Consider the following 20,871-nt stretch of genomic DNA (forward strand, 5'->3'; position numbering starts at 1 on the left):
CAGTGGAGGCAGCGCGAAGAAACGAGTGTACAAACTTGGTAACGATCGGGACAAAGGCATCAAAGGAGATGCTTGGAGATGCTTGTTGGAGATGTGGTGTCATTCTGCACCGACGTTCAGCACGCTGTGTCAGGAGAGGAGGAAATAGCGATGGTGATGTGTGGGAGGAGTGCGAGAGCAGCCCATAGTCCATCCCAACCCCTTGCTGCTGGGGAAGGCACCTCTGCCCCCCACTATGGGGCCTCCTACCCCTGCTGAGCCCCCCCAAGGCAGCTGCCAGAGTGGAGGTGCTGATGTGCACTCACTCACAAGATTTCCATTATCTTCTCACTACTTTGTTTTATTCATAGGCCTGTTTGAGGAAATAAATGCACTGCTTTATGCTGCCAGGATGGTTTGTGATGGTGCAGGGGGTGCTAATTTATTTGTACCTTGCGCTTTGTTTCAGGAATACTCATGGTGTTGCAAGAACTTCTTTCAGCATTTGATCAGAAAATTAAATTTGGGTTTAAGGAGATAGTCAGGGTTGCTAGGACAACATATTAACCTCCCTTTTTTATTTTCTTGTCTCTGTATCCAAGGTACGTGTAATTCGTCACGCTGTATTTGATTTGTTATGTGTTTCTCAAGGTATGGGAGGGAAGGAGTTTCAGAAGCAATGTGCCAAACGCGCCTTTCCTCAACAAATGGGCAAATAGGCAAATGGTAACGTCCCACCAGGCATTCCCTGCCTCCCTCCTCCATCCTGCAGGGCTGGACAAGGCAGGAGCAAGGAGCTTGGCTTTCCAAATGTCGTGGGAACATTTGTGTGCACAGTTACGTGGATGAGAACAGGATGGAGGGGACAGCAGGGAGCATTTCTGAAAGTGGTGAATATCTGTGCGATGTTGGCTGTAACTGAACAATCTGGGCACTTTCAGGAGCTTACGGTTTCAATAGCAAGTAAACGGCATTTTTTTTATGCATATATATATTCTCCCACATCTAAGGCAAAAAGTCAGAATTTCAATGATTCCTAGAGGATCATCATGAATAAAAGAGGAGAAAAAATAACAGAAAATATGCGGAAGAAACTTTTTCTGGCTTTGTCCCAAATCTTCAGCATACAGCTCGAGTTCCTTGTCAAAATTGACAGCGGTTTTACATTTATGCAGCTTCTAGGCTCAGATCTTTAAAGTTGTTTAAACATCCATATGGCTTTTGTCCAAAGCTTATTGACTGTCACCTTTGTTATTCCTTCCAGATTCGTTCCGATAAGGACAAAGAGATCCATATCAGGTACAGCATCACCGGAGTGGGAGCCGACCAGCCGCCAATGGAAGTCTTCAGCATTGACCCTGTGTCTGGGAGGATGTATGTGACCCGCCCGATGGACAGAGAGGAAAGAGCTTCCTACCATGTAAGCATGATACGCCAAGGGGAAAAAAGACAGTTGGGGGTTTATCTAGGTTTGCAGGCTTTATCAGCCAAGCCAGTGCAAAACAGCATTAAACCAATGTCCTTTTCCAGCACAGAGTCACCCATTTCTTTAAAGTGGTGCAACCACACGCTGCTTATTAAATCCATGCAGATTTATCTGAGAACTGAACCCCTCAAAACCGTGCGAAACCATCCGCAACATTAGCATGTCTTGGGAAACTGCTAATTTAGGAATCATTACTGCAGCTAAACATGCAATAATTGGCATCGTCATTTTTCATTTTAAATTACTAGGAGATGTTCAGGCAGTATGATGGGGGTGTGTCAGATAGGTTTTTAAATATGCAGATAGGCTAATATCAAATACGAGGGAATTAATTAAGATTAATTACTCTCAAAAGTGCTGCCTTTCACTACCCTAGTTCATAAAATGCTCTACCTGCAGTACACTTTGAGTGTAATTGGTCGTTATGTTGTGGTATAAATCACAGTCTGTATATTACATGGTGTAATTGCACAGAGGACACAGCCCCACAAATTGCTTTAAAAAAATGTTGCACCTCACATGATGGCTCTGCAAAATTTCAAATGCCTTCTGCATCTACACTTTAGATGTCTCCCAGAGAGGCTGTAATAGGTTCTTTCATGGATTGCTTTATATCAGCAGTAGCCACATCCGTGGGCATCGTAACAGCCCTTCGCAGGGACGCTGTGATGTCAGTGATGCAATATGGGTCACTTGCACTGACACCATTCCCAACTGCTCCACCAGAGACACAGATTCTGTCAGCTTTATCAGGTGTCCAGTTAACCATGTTGACACAGCTTTGGGACTGGGGTGGGAGGACAAAGAAATAGATTACCTCTTCAGCTGGGTGGAAAAAGGAGATTTCCCCTGAGTGAAGGGGAGTCTGAAGGGAAGTTATTTTATCCTCTGTGAACATGAACAATTATTTTGTTTGTTGTGCCTGTGACAATATGAAGGGAAATCATTTTGGAAAAGGAATATTTGAGATGATACCGTGTGTGTCATTTCATCATTGTTGATATGCCAGGTTACTATAAAATGATGTAGTTGGTAAAACTATGCACACATAAATGCTTTAGATGGAGTCTGTATGATGTCTACTAATGGACTCTCTAAGTCAAAATATGTGCTGAAAAAGATTTCCTTGCAGTAAAAACTTGTGCAGTGCCCTAACAAAATTAACCTGAGGGTTTCAGGGAATTCAGCAGACTGAGTTGTCACCTCTGTGAATGGTGCACACCACTGGAATTCCAGCCCTCCTGTTCTTTACAGAAACCTTGACCTAGCAGCTCCAGGCACGAGTAAAAGATTCACTCTCTGAAGGTTACAGGAACATACAGGTTATGGAGAGTGGATAGCTGATAAATATGTTATGAAAGCTTGCAGACAGGAATGGTGAGTGATAGAAAATCTTTGTTAGCAGAGCAACTGAAGATGATAGAGATCATTTCAGTCACGGCTGTAAACAATGTTTAGATCCCTTAGCCTCAGTAGAAATTGATTGATGATTTATTGAATCATCAATTGTTCATTTAATAATCCTTTACAAAGCGTTTATAAATACATCATCTCCAAAGCAGTGATCAGAACACTGGTACAGTGTTCATATAGTAGGAATGGACCATCATGGAAGCTGGAAATATAGGGCCAGCCTCCAGAATGAATATCCAGCCCTGAACTTTGGCTGTTCTAGGAGAAGACAGTGAATGTTCACCACTTCACACAGCCCAGCCACTCAGTGAAAGGCAAAAGCAGACCTGGAACTCATACTGAGCACCAGAAAGCAGTGACTCAGGGCTGACCATCTTTGTGATGGTTTGACACCTGCTATGAGGTTTTCCTGTAGATGCTCTGAGCCTGACCCCATGCTGGACAAGGCCAGCAGTGGGGCTGCAGTGCCCAGAGCCAGGGGAGCCCAGCATTCTGCACTCCTGAGCTTGTCTGCTCGGTGCCTCTGTCACTGCTGAGCGTTGTTCTTGTTGCATTCATTTCCAAGTGTTCTAAAATCTAATTATAAAAAAAGGAAAAAAAAATTGCAAGTTTGTGAGCCTACAGGTGAAGTGTTCTTTTTCATTAACTCCTACATTCATAACACGTTTTTTCTTATTATCTGTTTTGCTTTGGGATGACCATTTTTTAAATACTATTTTAATTCTCCCCACACTTAGCAAGACATTCATCTGATGGAACCTACCTTTTCCCTAAGGTGAAATAGATGCTTTCTCATTAGTTCTGTAGCAGAACTTCCCCATAGTTTTTCATGAGCTTTTCAGGACATGCTCCATGTGATGCATGCAGGGATGGCTGTGCCTCTGGGGCTCGCCGTGTCTGCCAGGTGACTCCACAGCATGGCTGCAGTGCTGGTGGCCATGAGTTCAGCCCTATGTGGGCCTCAGCTGTTTTCTCTTCTGCACTACAAAGCAATGCACAAGCTCTGTAGGGACCTTGTAGACATTCCAGATGCAGTGTCAGCTGTAACATGGTCGTGAAGGTGTGCTGGAGCTGCATGTGAGGGAACACAGCTTCAGGGCATGCTCCTTCCTGGTGTGAGCCCAGCCCAACCCCTTCTGCTACCATTTGCACTGGGTTCTGGTTGTCGCTGCATCTCCTGCAGGCATCCCTTCATGGTTATTGCTGCCCAGTGAGACTCTGCATGCAGCCACCTTACATAACTACATTCCCAAAGCCCTTTTTTCACTGGTGACAGAACTAGTGACTCCAAATGGCTTTCCTGATCCAGATAGCAGTTTCATATCAAGCTGCGGTTGGCCAGTCATAGGGATAGTAAATCAGCAGTTTATTTTCCAAGGCACTTTGCATTTTGTTTGTAAAAGCCATCAACAACATCCTCACGTCAATAAATCATCACCGCTTCTGATACACAAGTAATGTGCATTCTGGAGGAATCAGAAGTGAGTCCTCAGCCAGTCCCAGACACATGTGTGTGCCTTCAGAATGAGACCCATGACATCATGTCTGGGATGGCTGGAGCAGGACAGGTTAGTTGCAGTCTGAGAAGGAGTTATTTGCAGTGCAAGGAGACAAAAGAGATGAGTCAAAAATCAGGGATGCGGAAGCTAATTCCAATATTTTTAACTCAGTCCTAGTGAGTAATGCCAGCCATTTGTGTCACAACGCCCTAATTTGCACTTTTAATCACAATTAAGAGCATACAAATTAGTCATGACATTGTATGCTTATTGCTTAGAGTCTCTGTCACTGATTGATAATGTATATTTGTATTACTAGTATTAGTGCATAAGTAATACTCATATTTAATACAATTCACTGTGTTGACTTTGACTAACTACCTTCAGATACCACCAGCCTCCAGTGTAATCAATAATCATGATACTGAATCATTTGTATGCCAACAGCCACGTTTACATGGCAGACTGTCAGTGGAAAAACCTCAGAGACCTGTGGTGGCTGCTGCAGAATATGATAGCAACAATTGTCAGACTTTCAAACAGTATTTGTTAAGGAATACGGAGCCCACTCTGGTTGATGCGTGGTGGAAGTCCCTGCCCTTTCCAGTACTGGTTTTTCCAGCTCTAGGTGATGTCTGTGCCTGACTGAGGGCAGCCATCATCTTTTGTGCCTCACCCACTGCCACTCACAATGGAGGAACATTCGCGTGCATCTCATTTCCATCCCATCCACCCGTCTGCTCCCAAAGCACCCACTGGGCACACCTGATCTACTGAGAGCTGCAGTGCACTCACACTGTGCCTTGCACAAATGAGCCCTGTTTTGTTATTTGAAGAATGACTCCAGAACAAAGTGGTTCTCTGGTTTGAGGATGTGGGATGAGCACAAGGAGTAGGGCTAGAGGGATGGGGAGAGGAGGACTTAAGGAAGGCAGTATCTGATCTGCCTTGGAGGTACAGTGAGTTTTCCAGTGGACAGACTGCCCCATTGAGTCCATTTCCTTTAACTTCTTCTTCTGGGAGTGGTCTCTAACGAGGAACAATCTCTAATGAGGAAGAGCTCCCACTGAGTTGAGCTTAGATACAACGCTCTGTCTCAAGCATCTCTTGTCCCTCTGCTTCATTAGACACAGACTGCAGAAGAAGAGCAGTGTTTTGTGAAAGGATACAGATATGTGACCACAAAGAACTGTTAAAAGGCTGTGCAAAGAGAAAACTTGTGGAAATACAGGGGAATGCCCATGTCCCCAGGCATTGCCTTCTTCCCATAGCTCAGCCCCATCCTGGTGCTATGCTGGCTCACTGCAGGCAGGTGATCCTCTGTCTCACTGAGTCTTCTTTCCACTGAGCGCAGGTAGCAGCATTCTAGTCATAGATATGTGTGCTCAGCAGTGCAACAAGCAGATGGACACGCATTGCTGAGAAATTCCTAACTCCTGGAGATTTCAAACAAAAGCTCTCAAATGTAATTAAAAATTTGCAGGGGGAAGTTAGATCTGAGGGGGAAGATATCAGCCTTGCTCTCTGCTTTATCTCTGAATGGAGCCATTTCCGCTCCTGAAAATACAGCAAGAAGCAGCCCAGTGCTGCCTCAGTTTGAAGATAATAACTTTAATTTTAGCTCCGAATTACTTTTTTTCAAAGGCAATCTGACCTTTGACTTGTAAAGTTATTGAATTGCTACATCTGACACGATGAAGGATAGCTCAACAGGTGGGAGTCAAAGCAGTTTATATTCAGGCAAGGAATGCAGATATTAAGGCCATTACAAATCGAGAAATACAAATGGTACATCCTGCATTGAAAGCAAAGTCAGACTTCTTCAGTCACTAAAGAAAAAGTGCTTCTTAACTTCCTTTAAAGAACGTTCTTCGTTCAGCCTATTTCACGTGGCAGTTTGTTCTCTTTGCTTGATTAAATGTTAATCCAGTCTATCATAGCAGCGTGCAGTTTCTTTTGTTAAGCTCTGGACTTCTGAACACCACACATGAAGGAGAAAGTGGCACCAATCACGAGCACAGGGAGAGCGAGAGCTGCAGCCAGCGCTAATACAATTAGTGTGTGTATTTGTCACGCTTCAGAGGAGATGGAGACCTCTGTGCATGGGAGCTCCCATGCCTGCAGCACCCAACGCCCGAGGTGGGGAGCACAGCCCCCACTGCTTGCCCATCATGAGGTGTTGGGGAAGAAGCACACAGCGTGCTCACCACGGGAGGGTTTTAGTGTCCCCTGTCCATAAGTATCCAAGCAAGGTACTCCAGTGCCCACCTATGGGCTGCAGAGCTCTTTCTCTGCTTGTCTCCTTTTTCTGGAGGCTGACGGCGACATTCAGCGTGTGCACCATTTAGAGTAGCCATCTGTTCCCTTGAATGAGCAAGCTATCCATTTTCTTCACCTGGTTACTGATTGTTCCAGTCTAATGTTGATTGCTTTGTTTTATTAATTACTCATTTTGACATGCTGTAGCTGTCCCTTTTGTTCAGAAAACAGATGCTCTTGTTTTCCAGCATTATTACTGATGGTTATTGCTAATAAGATAAAGCTGCAGTTCCACTTTAGCTGAGGACTTAACACTGTGGCTCCGGTTATTGTAATGCTTCACCACTGGTATTTTAGTTAAGCCTGAAAAAATATTTCATCCTTAAGTGCCATGGGGGCTCCTAGCATTTGAAGGAAAGGGACTGTTCTTATGTCTTTTGGTGCATAGAGCAATGGGGTCGGTTGATGTTGCTGCTCCTAGAGGCTATGATTAAAGAAAGAATAAACAATACTAATGCCCTTCTGGAATCTCTCCACTTATTAATCGCTGTTATTGTGGGTATGAAAGGCTGCAGGTTCCCATAAGAAGTCTCTCAAGTCAATCTCATTTCCTCACTGTGTTTGGAACTGAGCAAAATTTGCTCTTCAGATTGTCAGATTAAGTTCAGCACATCTTAAAAATTAGAACATAGTGGTCTATTAGCAGTGAAGGGCTTGGCATCACTGCACCAGAGTCTAAGTGTTTCCACTGACAATATTTTAAAATATTATTTCAATATTATGTTAAGCTTTGAAAAAACGTGCATGTCTAGAGTTCAGATGGAAACCACATCACTGCTTTCTGCTGGAATTACTTACCCGCTCAGTTCAATTGTGAGAAAGTATTTATGAGGCAAAGTCAATTCTTGCAAAGTGTGGTTTCTCATTCTGCAACAAATCCAATTGCTGATATTATGCTTTCATTGTGCTTATTCCCAGCTCCGGGCTCATGCAGTGGATATGAATGGAAACAAGGTGGAGAATCCTATTGACCTTTACATCTATGTGATTGATATGAATGACAACAGACCGGAGTTTATAAACCAAGTCTATAATGGATCTGTTGATGAAGGCTCTAAACCAGGTACAGTTTAAAAAAAGGTCTTAAAGTTATCACAAGCTTTCAAACGTTAATCTTGCCTTGGTGGCTTTGCCTCCTCTTGAAATATGGCGAATGGAGCAGAGCTTTTCTTTTGCTGGCTCTTTTGTTGAAGACTGATGGAGATGAGAACAATTCAGCTGATATCTATTTCTCCTGATGCAGAGAAAGTGCAAACTCGGGTTAGAGTTAGATCCTGGCAGTCCCTTCTCAGATGTGGATTTTGCAAAAACATCAGCTTTGGGAAGTAATGCTTTGTATTGCCTTTCTCACATGCTCATTGTAGATATGCAGTGCCATTATTCCAAATACAAGTACAGAAAGCAAATCCAGCCTTTTCCTGACCCTGTCACCGAAGAGCCAAATACCCAACTCCTTGCTGTTTAATCTAGTCCTTTACAAGCTCGGTATCATGGAACTGCTGTCTCATGTGGGACTTGATGCAGCCCTGTTGGTGGGAACCATAGAATCATAATTGCTTGAGCTGGAAGGGACCTGCAAAGTTCACCTAGTCATGCTCCTGGGGTCCCTCTGAGATTGCCAGGTCTTCCCCCATTCTCACAGATTTTTTGTACAGAGGGTAAAATTTGGAAAAATCGGAAGCAGATGTTCTGAAAAATGATGAGTGAAAACTTAGCAAAAGTGTAAGCCGTATACAGTGTGCAAGTGATGATTTCTATACAAATATGCTTATATCTTTGGAAAATGCTATCGTAAGGGTCATTAATGCCTTCTTTTCCATGATGCTGTCGAACTGTTAAGTGCAGAACTATGTGGTTTCTGATGCGGTAACCAGGGTTGCTTTAGCTTGTTGCTGAACATAACTGGTATGGGTGCTGTCACCGGTACTTTTGTAAGTCACCTGAAATCAGGCTGAGGCTTTTTCCAAGGTAAATGGATGCTGAGCTGGGGGTTAGGCACCACATGGCTCTGTTTGGTGTCAGCAAACATCCGTCATGGCTCCTCCACTGCTGGAGGTGTCACTGAGAACTCTCCAGCGGCCGCTGCTCCTAACAAGGTGAATCGCGGCTGTGATCGATCGTCTTGCCACGCTGTGAGGCACAGGCTGTGATGGTGACACATTCTGGGAACTGTGTGTGACAGTACTTCTGAGGAACAGAGGGGTACAGCGTCCTTATCGGTGTGCTTTGGGGTGAGGTGCAGGTGTTGGTGCAAACCCTGCTCTTGCGAGGTGAGCGAGCAGTCCCCTGGCAGCTCGTTCTGATGCTGTCTTCCAGGAGGACTTCTCCTCCTTTCCTTTGAAGGCCACTTTGCAGCATATCAAGGTTGGAAGATTAATACATTTCCGCAGCGAGTCAAATTCCTTACATCTTACTCTAGGACAAATCAATATTCAAAGTGTTCCCAGATGTTTTAACTAGCTGTGCTCATTTGTGTGAAAGAAGCAGCAAATTGCATCCTCTTCTTGTTTGAAATCCAGATAAGCCTTTGAGCTATTAAATCAGAATAGGATACCTTTGCCTACAAAATGGTTGTGCCTCTGCTTCCAGCAGTAATTGTGGTGTTCTGTATCCCAGACTGGAGTGTTTGCCTTTAAGGCAGGTAGGTAGAAAGCAATCTGTTTTTATTCAAAAGCAATTACATTTGTCTTTGATGTATTTGTTTTTTCCTCCCCTTTCCCATTTAATCGGTATTCTTTTAAAGGTTTATATTAGTATTGAATTTCTGTTCCTTGCTTTTATAAATCCACCTGGGAATTCGGGTATCCGAGGCCTTCATTCCATGTACCTGGCAATAAACATGATGTTATGTCTTTGAGAAAATGATAGAGAGGTCAGATACTGTCTGTGGAAGTCTGCATGCTCCTCATTTACCTCGAAGATATGTATCCCTGTTGTGTGCAGAGACAAGCCTAAGCAATATATTTAGCTAAACATAGACCTTGCAGAGATTTGGAAGCTTCTTTATACTTGATTCAGAATATTACAATAGCTAAGGAGGTACAACAGCAGCCTTTGAAAAGGAAAAACACAGGAGCCAGAATTTGTGATTGTCTGTGGCCATGGCTGACAAATGAAAGACACTGGATACTCAGAGCTAACAGCAAAACTTGTTCAATATTGATTCAGCAGTAAGTTACATATGCCTCTATATATATGCATATGTGAGTATATCCATGTATAAAGTGGAGATCTGCTTCAAGCAAACCAAAAAATCTTATTATATGATATAGGAGTTCAGCATTCATTTTCCACTATTCATTGGTATTGAACTGTGCCTGAGGACTGAAAATGCTTCCCTGGGCATCCTGTGCGACTGTTATTTCTCACATCCTCCATATGTCCATTTATAATGGCTGTGATTAAAAATGCAGCTTTCCTTGATTGCCATAGTGTCTGTAATGTTCTTAATAAATTTGAGCACCTTTTATTAACTGTAATGTTAGTATCCCAAGTAAACGCTGACTCTGTGGGCAGCTAGTGTGAGCAGCCAGTGTCTGCCTGAAGTCAGTAGGAATTTGGCCCAGATTTTAAAAAAAGGAAATGGGACATATGGAGCTCGAACTCTACCCATGAACATTTCCCAGAGCAAGACCATCACAGATAAGCTGTTGAGCACAGATCGAGCAGGGCGCAGTGACCTTGAGCTGGAGGGAAAGCCCCTGCAAGCTGCTTGGCGGGGTCAGTGGAGCCCATCGCATTTAAGGGGAAGAGAGGCCCTGCAGTGCCATCACGGGGCGAAGCAACAGCATCTGGCACAGGGTCCTGTGGGCAGAACAGTGCCTCCGGAGGATGCTGCAGCCTGGTCCCCTTGTGCAGCTGGGATGTGGAGAACATCCTGCCTGCGAGATGGCTGCAAAGCATGCCTGACTATTGCAGGGCAGGGAGGGTGGTCAAGTAAGGTGTAAGACGTAACCTGCTCTCTCTGCACTGAATAAGGCAAAAGGAGATAGCATGAACCAGGAAAATGGGAATGCAGGAAGGACGGTGCGCTCCAGCCTGTGGAGTGGTGCTGCTGGGTGCTTTGCTTCCCATGGAAGGAGCAGGTTTGTTTTAGCCCACGAGACAAACAGCCTTCCCAGGGGACTGTCCAAGAGCTGGAGTGCTGGCAGCAGTGTGGAGTTCTGGGGCAGCAGCAAGGCTTGTGACCCAGCACTGCTCAGCTCTCAGCCTCCCGAGCTCCCAGGAGCTCTGCAGCATGCGAGTCACCTTGAAGCAACCCTTGACAGGAATAGAAAAGAAATCATCAAGGATTATTAATTATAATAGGTTGTTGGTGCTGGTTAAGATTATAATAACTTAATTGAAGTAGTGTCTGACACCAGAGCACAGTGCTCTCAATAAAAAATTCTCTGTAGTGTGAACGCATGTGTTGCAGCCTGCCCTGTGTAAATACTTCAGAGTGTGCTGGCTCTTACACTGCACTGCATTTCTTTTTCCTTTTTTGATACTCTGTGAAACATGTTAATGTATTTCTGGTTTATCTAGCCTAAGGTCATGCAGCTGGACAGCTTAAATGTGTAAATGCGGGCTCTTCCAGAAATGCAGAGCAGGAACAGCAGCGCAGGATTCTCTTTTTCACATGACCATCTTTCTTCCTTTCTCTTTTTCCCCCACAAGTTGTTTTGATTTAACGAGCCACTGTTTGAAAGTGTATCTTAAAAGGCCATGTTTTACTCATATTGAATAATGTTCTGCCTCTTTGAACTTTGCCTCTATATGAAGAACACAGCCAAGTTTTAAAAATGCAGCTGCAAGCTAGAGCTGAAATCCCCCTGGTCCCTCTGGCAGCCTTAATCAGCAAAGTTCTCCCGGAGCTACCCAAGCTGCCTTTCAAGCACTGATAAAGCGAGACGGCTCGCACAGCCTGGGTTCCTGCTGCCCTTTCAAAGCCCGTGGCTCTGCGCAGGTTTGGGATGGGTTTTTCCCTCTATTCGACCCCAATTACTGCCTGCCAGGAGCCCTGTGCTGCAGCCTGCCCACAGCCTCTCAGGGGTGTCCCAGGGAAGCGGAGTGATGCTTTACAACAGTTCCTCTGCTTTCGGAGTGATTTAGATGGGAGTGTTTAACTTTTAAATGGGGAAAAAAAAAAAAAGAAAAAAAAAAAAAGAAAAAAAAAGGAATTCAGTCACAAAACAAAAATGTGATGAAGAAAAATTACTCTGGTTTCTGCAGAAGCTCAGTTTTGATACAGCCAACACAAAAAGTACCTTCTGGTGGGGTGGGGATGTCTTACTTCTGCAAAGTATTCGGTTCTGAAAAGGTCAATGTGAAATGGTCCGCAGTGACTCGAGCGCTTTGCTCTGTGTTGTATCTATTTTGTTTTAACAGAGAGATTGTCAAAAATTAACGCATCCCTCCAAAACCATTTGTTCCTGTCAGATTGGCCTTTTCCATTCCCATTCATCCTTTCCAGCTCACTGACTCCATAGATGCATCTCGGTCCCTTCCAAGTCAATAGCAAAAGTCCAAGCTTCAGTTTTGGCCAACTCGTTCCATCTCATGGTTTTGTGTGGGCAGGATGGTTTGTTCTGGTGGTGTGAAGGTGTGTTAAAAATGGACAGTCTCCCCAAATAAAGGGAAATCAGTATTTCCAACATGACAAAATGTTGTAATTTGAAATTTCCCTGTCTGCTCCTGATTTCATGGAATTCTGACACAATGATTGTTGATAGTGTGCCATGTGAAAAATGAAATCGCTGGGAGCCAAATCTATATGTGGCAAATTGCGTTTAAGGAATCTCATAAAAATAAGCAGTATATTTAAAAAAAAAAAAAAAAAAAAAAAGGATTTTAAAAGTCGATTATTCTATTAGTGTTCCAGTTTGTTTATTTTATATCTATGCTAGCAGAGATTCCCTTAGAGATTAACACCATGGGCTAATGCACAGATGGGGCCAGAAACTTGAAAGTCATCTGAATATTAAGAATTTAAATCTTTAGCCTCAGTGATTTGAACAGAAAGCCAATTATGAGGCTGAATTAGTTTTCAAATTAAACTGCAATTTAAAGCTTGTGAAATTAATCTTTTAAAGCATAAAGTTGCACGTGTGTATATATATATTCATGGGAAGAATCTGGATTCTACATCTGTAGCTCCCTCCTCTTTCCCATCCTGATAATTAGAACAGAGGCAGGGGGTGTCCTGCAGGTTGTTTCCAGTGAAAAACCAGGGCGGGTGCTGCTGGGTGGTGTGGGAGGAAAGGAAAGCATCAGTGCCTGAGATCAGAGAGGTAGTTTTGGTTTTAGAAATGAATGGGGCAGCGAGTGAAGACCCCTTTCTTCTATTGTGCATCATTACAGCAACATCACTGCGCTGCTCGTCTTTATAATGTTTAATATTCTTTTACCAGCACGGAGGTAGGTGTTGGTATGCTGTGCTGAGGACAGCTCAGGCTGAGCAAAGCACCTGGGTACGTTTGCAGAGCGCTGTCAGCTGCGGGCATCACACGGGGCCAGGTGCATTTTCCTGCTGATAGCACTAAAAGCTAGAAATAATGCAAATGCCATATACTAGAGAGAGCATGTGCAGAAAAACTTTTTTAAGTGCCAGAGTTTCTTCAAGTCTTCCCAGAACTCCTCGCAGTTTGGGTGCATCACTTCTGGGCTCATCCCCTGAGCACACGCATCGATGCAGTGCTGCCTTGTGCCATGCTAGTCTGGTCCTTGCACTTCATGTGCAATTATAAACCCACCTTTGTCCATCCCTGCTCTGTTCTCTCACAGATTGCACGTGGAGTTGTGATACACAATATTCTTTTTTTAAGTTCTTTTGCTCAGCCAAGCACAATTTTAAGAAATTGTTTTTCTGCACACACACCGTGGTGCTTCCCATTTTGTTTCGAGGTGAGTGGTTATGAAATCTGTGCTCTTCTTAATTTCCTTTTCAGAAGTATCTAGTCCCAATAGCAAGGAAGTGAATTACAGGGATGTAAGTGAGAATAAAATGCCAGTGGTTTCACCCTCCAGAAAAGATGGCCAGGTTGATATAAGGAGAAAAGGTAGAAATCATGTTCTGAGACCGCTCCTGAAGAGAGTTACAACACTGTAGGACTTCACTCTCCACTACTTTTTAATCAGCAGTTACAAATAATACAGCGTTATATACATACTCTGTATTTATTTTATATTATAATGTAGAATCATAGAATGGTTGGAATTGGAAGGGATCCTTAAAGCCCAACCTCCCTGCAATGAACAGGGACACCTACAGCAATCAGTCAGCTGCTTAGAGCCCCATCCGGCAATATCTGTTACCACAAAGCAAGTGATCTACAGATGCACTTAATACAAGAGAACAGGAACAAGAATTATAAATGATCAGGAATTGCAAGAGGCAAAGCCATTCAGCCTGTGATAATACCAAAACACAGCTCCAGTGCTTTAGGCATTCAGGTGTCCGGGAGTGCAGGTGCAGATGTACCTGTACACTGTTCTTCCTTTCAGTGTGGTTTCCACCAGTCTGTGAACATTCACCACAGCTGACCTGTTGAGAAACTGTGTTAGGAGTCTGCACAGCTCTTACTCTCAGTCCAAACCCCAGGGCTGGACTCGAGCCTTGTGTAACCACAGGTGTGTGCTGCCTGGCACCTCGCTGCTTGCTTTTGGCTGGGCATGTGACCCAGCACAGCTTGCTGCTGCCGGTCAGGATATCTCGTTCCAAGTTGTGCTTGCTCCATTTTTTGAATATGCCTGTGGGAATGGAGAGGGTTCTGTAGGGGCTCAGCTGAGTGGAGGTTCATCCATTTATGCAATCAGAGCAGTTTGCTCAGAGGCTCAGGGTTTGCTTCTGTTACTCTCTGCAGTGCACGGGGTCTCGCTGTGCTGCAGTGCAGGAGCTGTTTGCCAATCTGGCCGTGCCCATGTGCACTGCATTTGGTGCATCTCTCCATTGTCTCTCATGAGATATTTGCTTTCTTTTTAATGATAAGAAGGTTTTACTGGGTGACAGCAGATGCTTCAGCTTGCTCAGCCGTCTCTGCAGCCCCTCTTGCTCTCTTTACTCTCATTAGGCAACTCTTGAATTGTTTGAGGCTGAGGATCTGATGTCTCCACTAATTAGGAAGTGGCATCCTTTATGAATTAGGTTAGCTGCTTGAAAGGTCAAAAATTGCCAGTGATTACAAAAATAATGGTGAAAGAGAATGACAGCAGCATCCGTTGTGACTGAAGGAATATCATTTAAAAGGAAAGTGCTGTTTCTATTTAGTTTTCCATCCAGAGTGTGGGATGCAGTTTAATTTAAGTATATTTGCAATTTATTATATCTGCAGTAGAATTTCAGGCACATGTCATCTTGATGTCTTGCATACATCGCACACATTCCTATTTACCTATATATGACTCTACTGAGCACCTTTGATGAGTCAGCTCCTCATTTTTCACTCGAAGCCTTTAACAATAAATATGTGAAAGTGCTTCAAATCACCTATTGAACACATTTGTTCCCACTTGAGGATGCAGGTTTGTTTGCTGAGACGTTTTATTCTTTGACACTACAGCAGTTCTCCAAATACTGTTTTAAAATCCATTCTTATGACAAGGAAAATTCTGCCCTGAGGAGCTCTGTGCTGTACTGGATAGAGGACTGCTGGTCCCCAAGATGCATGCCTGGAGGCAGTGTCTGTCCTTCATTGAGAAGGGAAGAGCCTCATCTGTTGGTTTGGCTCTTTTTTTTTTTTTTTCAGTTAAAAATACAAATTGCACAGGGACACTTAAGCCTGCTTATTAGTAAGAAAATAACATCTTATGTTGGGAAGCCATGTGGAAGTTTTTGTCTGTAGCTCTGTGCTTAGAGGACTCGTTCAGGATCCCACTGCCCTGCTCACCACTTTGGTGCTGTGCTGTCGTGACCTGCGTGGAGTCATGCAATGGGTGAAGTGCTCCCATTGTGAGCAGTGCCATGAGGTCCCATCCTCAGTGGGGGAGGAAGCAGTGTCAGGAAATTCTTTTGAATTGAAAATTGTATTTTTAGGAAGTGCTGTAAATTTTACACTACTATTCAGTATTTAATTTTCCTATCAACAGCTACCATCTTCTTGCTATCTGGCATGGGATGCAGAGTATTCACTAAGTAAGCTTCCTGATATAGGAAAAAAAATTAGGAGGAAAGGGAGGTTTCCATTAGTACAAAGCCATTATTAACTTGGGTTAATGAAGATCTAATGTAATATGGCCATCACCACATGTCTGCACATAATGATTCAATCCTTTTCTATGGGGGAATGATTAAATTAAGTATCTTGTAGGTCAGAATTAGACTGAGAAGGTTAACTAACCTTGAATGATTCTGCAACCATTTACCAGCCATTAAAAACATAAATTGTAAGATAAAGCTCAACAGAGAATCAGCGTTATCAGTAAAACAAATGGATGAATTTTTAGCTTTTCTGTTTATATCACAGGAGGAGACAGAGAGGATTATGTATTTTTATAGTAGCATGTAGTATAAAGGGTGAAGTGAAAGAGTTTTTTGTCTTTTTTCTATTTGGATTCCTGGTAAGTGCCCATTAGCTCTTTCTTTTAACATGCATTAAATCTAACTAATGGATATCAAACCTGCTTAGAAAAATGGTAATTACAAAGCAGTTGCAACAAAGACTTTGGAAGCACAACTGCATTGAGACATTGTCTGAATGCCTTAAAACCATGAAAGCCCCGACTTTATGGAGAAATGCAGTTGTGTGGATAGGAAAGCAGAGATTGCAGGCACAGTGATGGGAATCAGGAGACTTTTTGGCATGCTTTGGGAGCAGAAACAATCACTCTGACTCTCAGATTCCAGAGTGATTCTGGGGAGACATTTGTTTACGACTGCATTGCTCATATAGATACAGGGCAGCTATCTTCCTTGTTTTCCTCCTTTTTTTAACTTACAAACACGCAGAGATCAAATGAGATACAGTGAACATAAAATCCTTCTTTAGTCTTTTACAAGCAGATGCAATTAATTTTAAGATCGATAAAACTGAAGATACTGGTAAAAATGATCTGTTGGCTTCCATCACCCTCCATTCTGCAAGGTATTATTTTGCCTACCCCGTAGAAAGCTTGATTAATCTAATGGGAATATTTTCCATTATGGGTGCTTTCAAGCATCTCTCTTGTTTCTTGTCTGTTGTTAGACTGAAACAAAAGTATCTCATTTGAAAAAATAATATCTGGAGATGGCAGTCTCTGGGAAATAAAAGTGAATGTGTTGTGAAGTTCAGATTCTTGGGGTCTTACATTTTATTGATAGATCTCCTTCATCGTGCCACACATTAATTTTAACTCAGGTGATATATGAACTTGGCACATTAGTTAATGAAAAGCTAATGCACAGTAATCTTGTCATCACTAGCTGTGCATGATAATTCAATCTGCTCCTCAGAAGAGCTGTTCAACATGCAACAAATTTGATTTAATAGTGACATGATGTACTAGGTTAGGTATTTCATTTAACATACCATGCGCCTGATTTGATGAGAAATGCTTCCCTTTCAACAGGTTATCTACCTGAGTTAGCAGGCCAGGTGTGGGGGTTAATGCAGTTACATCAAGCACCGTCTGGACTGGGTGTTTGTTATTTGATACACAGCACAGACTTGGGCACATTCCTGAGTTTTGGCACTTCATGCATTCATTTAATGTTGTCAGCTTGCTTGTAGGGAGGATGTAAGCATGTCTGCTCCTTCAGAGCCAAAATTAAAGCTGATACTTCTTCCACACACTGAAGGCATGAAGACCCTCTCTCCGTTTGTACAGCTCTCTTTTGGCTCCATCACCAGGGGTCAATGTTCACTAGGACCTGAAAGGGCTGATGCACTGTCCCTGGTTTGTGGTAACTGCTTCCAGTCTCTACTTGGGCAGGCTGCAGGTATTTAAAGGATATGTGGTTAATGCTTTGATTTCTGCAAATGCACACTCACACTCTACAGCTGGATCAAGCAGTCTGTACGCTGCTTAGGATTTTTTTCATTTAAATCCTAACGATCTGAGCCTCAGTTCTCCAGTGTGTAGGAAATGTACGGTCTGCCACTGTTCGTTTGCCTCATTTGTGCAGTAATAGAGGCCGTCTGTGAGGGTGTATTCCCTTTATTTTAATATGAAGATATATCTCCATGCATAGGATATAGAAAGACGTCATTATTTACTACAGAGTGGGTAAATCATCACCAACCACCTTACTGTAGTGGGAGACTTTTTATGGCACCCAGAAGATGTTTGGCACTGTAGCAGTATATATCAGCAGCACTCTGCTGAATATTCTTGTACACAGATATATGTTTGTGCCACTCACTGCAGCACGCCAGTACGTAAAGGATACATTTTACTTAAAGACAGGACAAATGTACAGAAATCTGAGCAGGATGCTGGTGGTGAGCACGGGTCAGAGCAGCGGGCCCCCTGGGAGCACTCGTTGGGAATGGCTCTCGGCAAAGGCATGAGGAGATGCCATCAGGCTGCTGCCCTTGGGTCAGCACAGCCAGGTGAGAAATGCCTGCATGCAGGAACCTGAATGGATGGATCAGCTCTTCCCAGCCGCCACGCAGTCTGCAGAAAGAAATGAGTCAATTGCAACTGGTTTCCAGCAGACTGTGGCCAGACAACTCGCCCCGGGGAGCAGTGGAGAGCCGGGGAAGGAAGAGCTGCTACATTTCCATCATGTGCTGCAGAGTGCTGCAGCCATGCAGGGCCCTTTGCAGAGGATGTTTTATTAAGTTACAAGTTAGTAATTAATGCCAAGTTCCTCTCTTTATTTTCTCTGTGGTTGAGTTTCATAAGGGAAATTAAAGAAATGAGATGGAGAGGGAGCAGATTGCCACTTGAAATACAGCTCCCTGGTGCTCCGCTCATGACTTTAGAGACATTTGTCCAGTCTCTTCTCCCTTTATGGAGATGTAGGTCAAACGCTGCTGAAAGACTCATTTGTTTTGGAGCAGATGTGCTCGGTCCAGTGGTCAAAAAGCAGCATGGCAGAAAAGGTCAGGGAAAGAGTGAAGGACACCCAGTGTGTATACGTGTGCCTCATTCATAGCAGAGCTACCATCAGGTCACCCCATGTCCACCACAGCTACACTCCCTTTGTTAGGCTGGGAACCCACCACCTCCCTCATGTCCTGGTTTGTTTTGGAAAATGTGGTGCAGACTGAGAGATCCTTCCAGAACAGTGGGGTGTATTCAACTGAACCCCAAAAAAACAATAACTTTTCTATCTGAGCTGCATTAGAACAGAATCACAAAATACCACCTGTTGTCTGGAGTACATCCCAAGACTGCATATGTCCCAAAATAGATTCTGTTTTCCTCTTCCACTTCTGCTTTCATTAGCCCCAGGTTTTGACATTCTGTTCAGAGATATTTTCTGTATAGAATGCATTAAGATAACATAGATCTCAAATCAAACATCTCTTCATTCAGCATATTTCCTATTTAAATTTCTCCTGTACATTTCGCCTGTACCTATCTAAGGAATGGCTTTTTTATTTGTATCAGTTGGCTCATGATAACTGGTTTTGCAAAAGAGCAAAAAAAATAAAGAATGCTTGAAGAGAAAGGAGAAAAGAGAAAACCCTTTGCTTGTGCAGCCTTGTTTCAATTCAGTGTTCCTTCCGTCTCCCGAAGTTTATTGATTGGGAAAATATTAAAGATGTTGAATGGTTTGTTTTCATTTCACGAATGTGAATCAGGATTAGTGCAGAAAGATAGGAATGTATTCATCATTAGAATTTGCCTTACACATTCATTTATTTTTTAATCTATAATTCCTATTGAACTAAAAAAACACTCAGGGATATGTATTACCACAGAGAACAAAAAGAGCCCTGATGGAGCCGGATGGAAAAAGTTCAGCAAAGAATTTTCCACATTGCTAAAACACAAACTTAGGTAGCCACTTTTTGCTAATGCTGAAAAGCGTTGTTTTCCCAGACTGGGGGAAGATGCTGGGAGGTTGCTCGCATACTGAATTTCTTCAGGACACTTGACTAGGCTACAGATTCGAGTGTGCTGCAGCCATTGATTAGAGCTGCTGATTTACAGCATGGGGTAGCTCTTTTAATTCTCTTGCAAACAGATACAAGCTCCTAGCTCTTAGGGCTCTCCCTGAGTTGGAAACTGGTTAATTTTGTGATCAAGCTGGGCTTGTTAGATCAGACATGATGCAATACAGATGTAGCTGTACGGCCTCCAGTTTGCCAGTGGCTCACATCTAACAGAGCAGGCTGAATGAGCTCGGCTTGCAGCAAAACTCGTAGCTGTGTCTTGAGCCCAGCTTCTTGTTGGGACAACTTTGCATCTCCTCGAGTTTGGCACGCTCATAAGGTGTCGCATCCTGTTTAGGGCTCTCAAATGAGCAGTGCTCACTGGTAAATTCCATCTCTCCATTGATGCTGTTGGTTTCTGATGGTCATTAAACAAGGCTATGTCTGGTTTCTCTGCCTCTCTTTGCCTCCCACTCTTCCTCTTCAGGTCTCATATGTTAGATTCATACACTGTTGCAGATTGCTTTTGCAAGCAGCATGCATCTGCCCTTTCAGTCTTTCTCTCCAACCAACATAACAAGTGTAAAGCTGGGCCCTATGAGCTCTGGGGGGTCACAGGACCATGCAGCTGCAGGAGTCCATCCAATCAAGTAACATCTTTTACCCTCATAATTACAATTTCCCACTTTAACAAAACACCCTGCTGCCAAACTCCAGTGATAATGAGTCTGTCAGAGCATCAGCGCACTCCCAACTGTATCTAGAAAGTAGGGATGATTTTCTTTTTTTTTGCAAGGCAAATGAAGACACTGATGATTAGCAAGAAACAAACCAATGATTCAATACATCACTGGCCACACATACCAAATCATTGATTTTCCATCCTGCTGGGCAGCAGCTGTTCCATTTGCTCTGCAGAAATGTTTTTTTTTTTCTCTGGAAGGAGCTAGAAGGATGGACATTTCTCCCAAACAGGAGGCAGCCGAAGGTTGTTTGCTACACTGGGCCTATTGATGGGGTCCTGGGTACGTTGATGGGGTCCTTCTGAATCTGCTGGGAACTCTAACAGGCTTTCTGCTGTTAAACTCTGGAAATACTTTTGAATGCCTGTGAATGCAATGATTGGTAGATGGAAAAAATTTCCTAGGAGAATCTATATGAAATTGCAGGA

General features: G+C 43.4%; 1 protein-coding gene across 2 annotated transcripts in view; it reads left to right on the forward strand.

Moving 5' to 3' along the window:
- CDH4 (cadherin 4) overlaps nt 1-20,871 on the forward strand; it is a 416,262-nt gene that overhangs the window by 326,482 nt on the left and 68,909 nt on the right. For both annotated transcript variants that reach the window (XM_090152060.1, XM_031590256.2), the window contains 2 exons: nt 1,244-1,399; nt 7,615-7,759. In XM_090152060.1, coding sequence (XP_090008186.1) covers nt 1,244-1,399; nt 7,615-7,759 — 301 coding nt within the window. The remainder of the gene's footprint in view (nt 1-1,243; nt 1,400-7,614; nt 7,760-20,871) is intronic.

This window comes from Phasianus colchicus, chromosome 17, assembly GCF_987193195.1.
Source record: "Phasianus colchicus chromosome 17, bPhaCol1.hap1.1, whole genome shotgun sequence".
Classification (NCBI taxonomy): Eukaryota; Metazoa; Chordata; class Aves; order Galliformes; family Phasianidae; genus Phasianus; species Phasianus colchicus.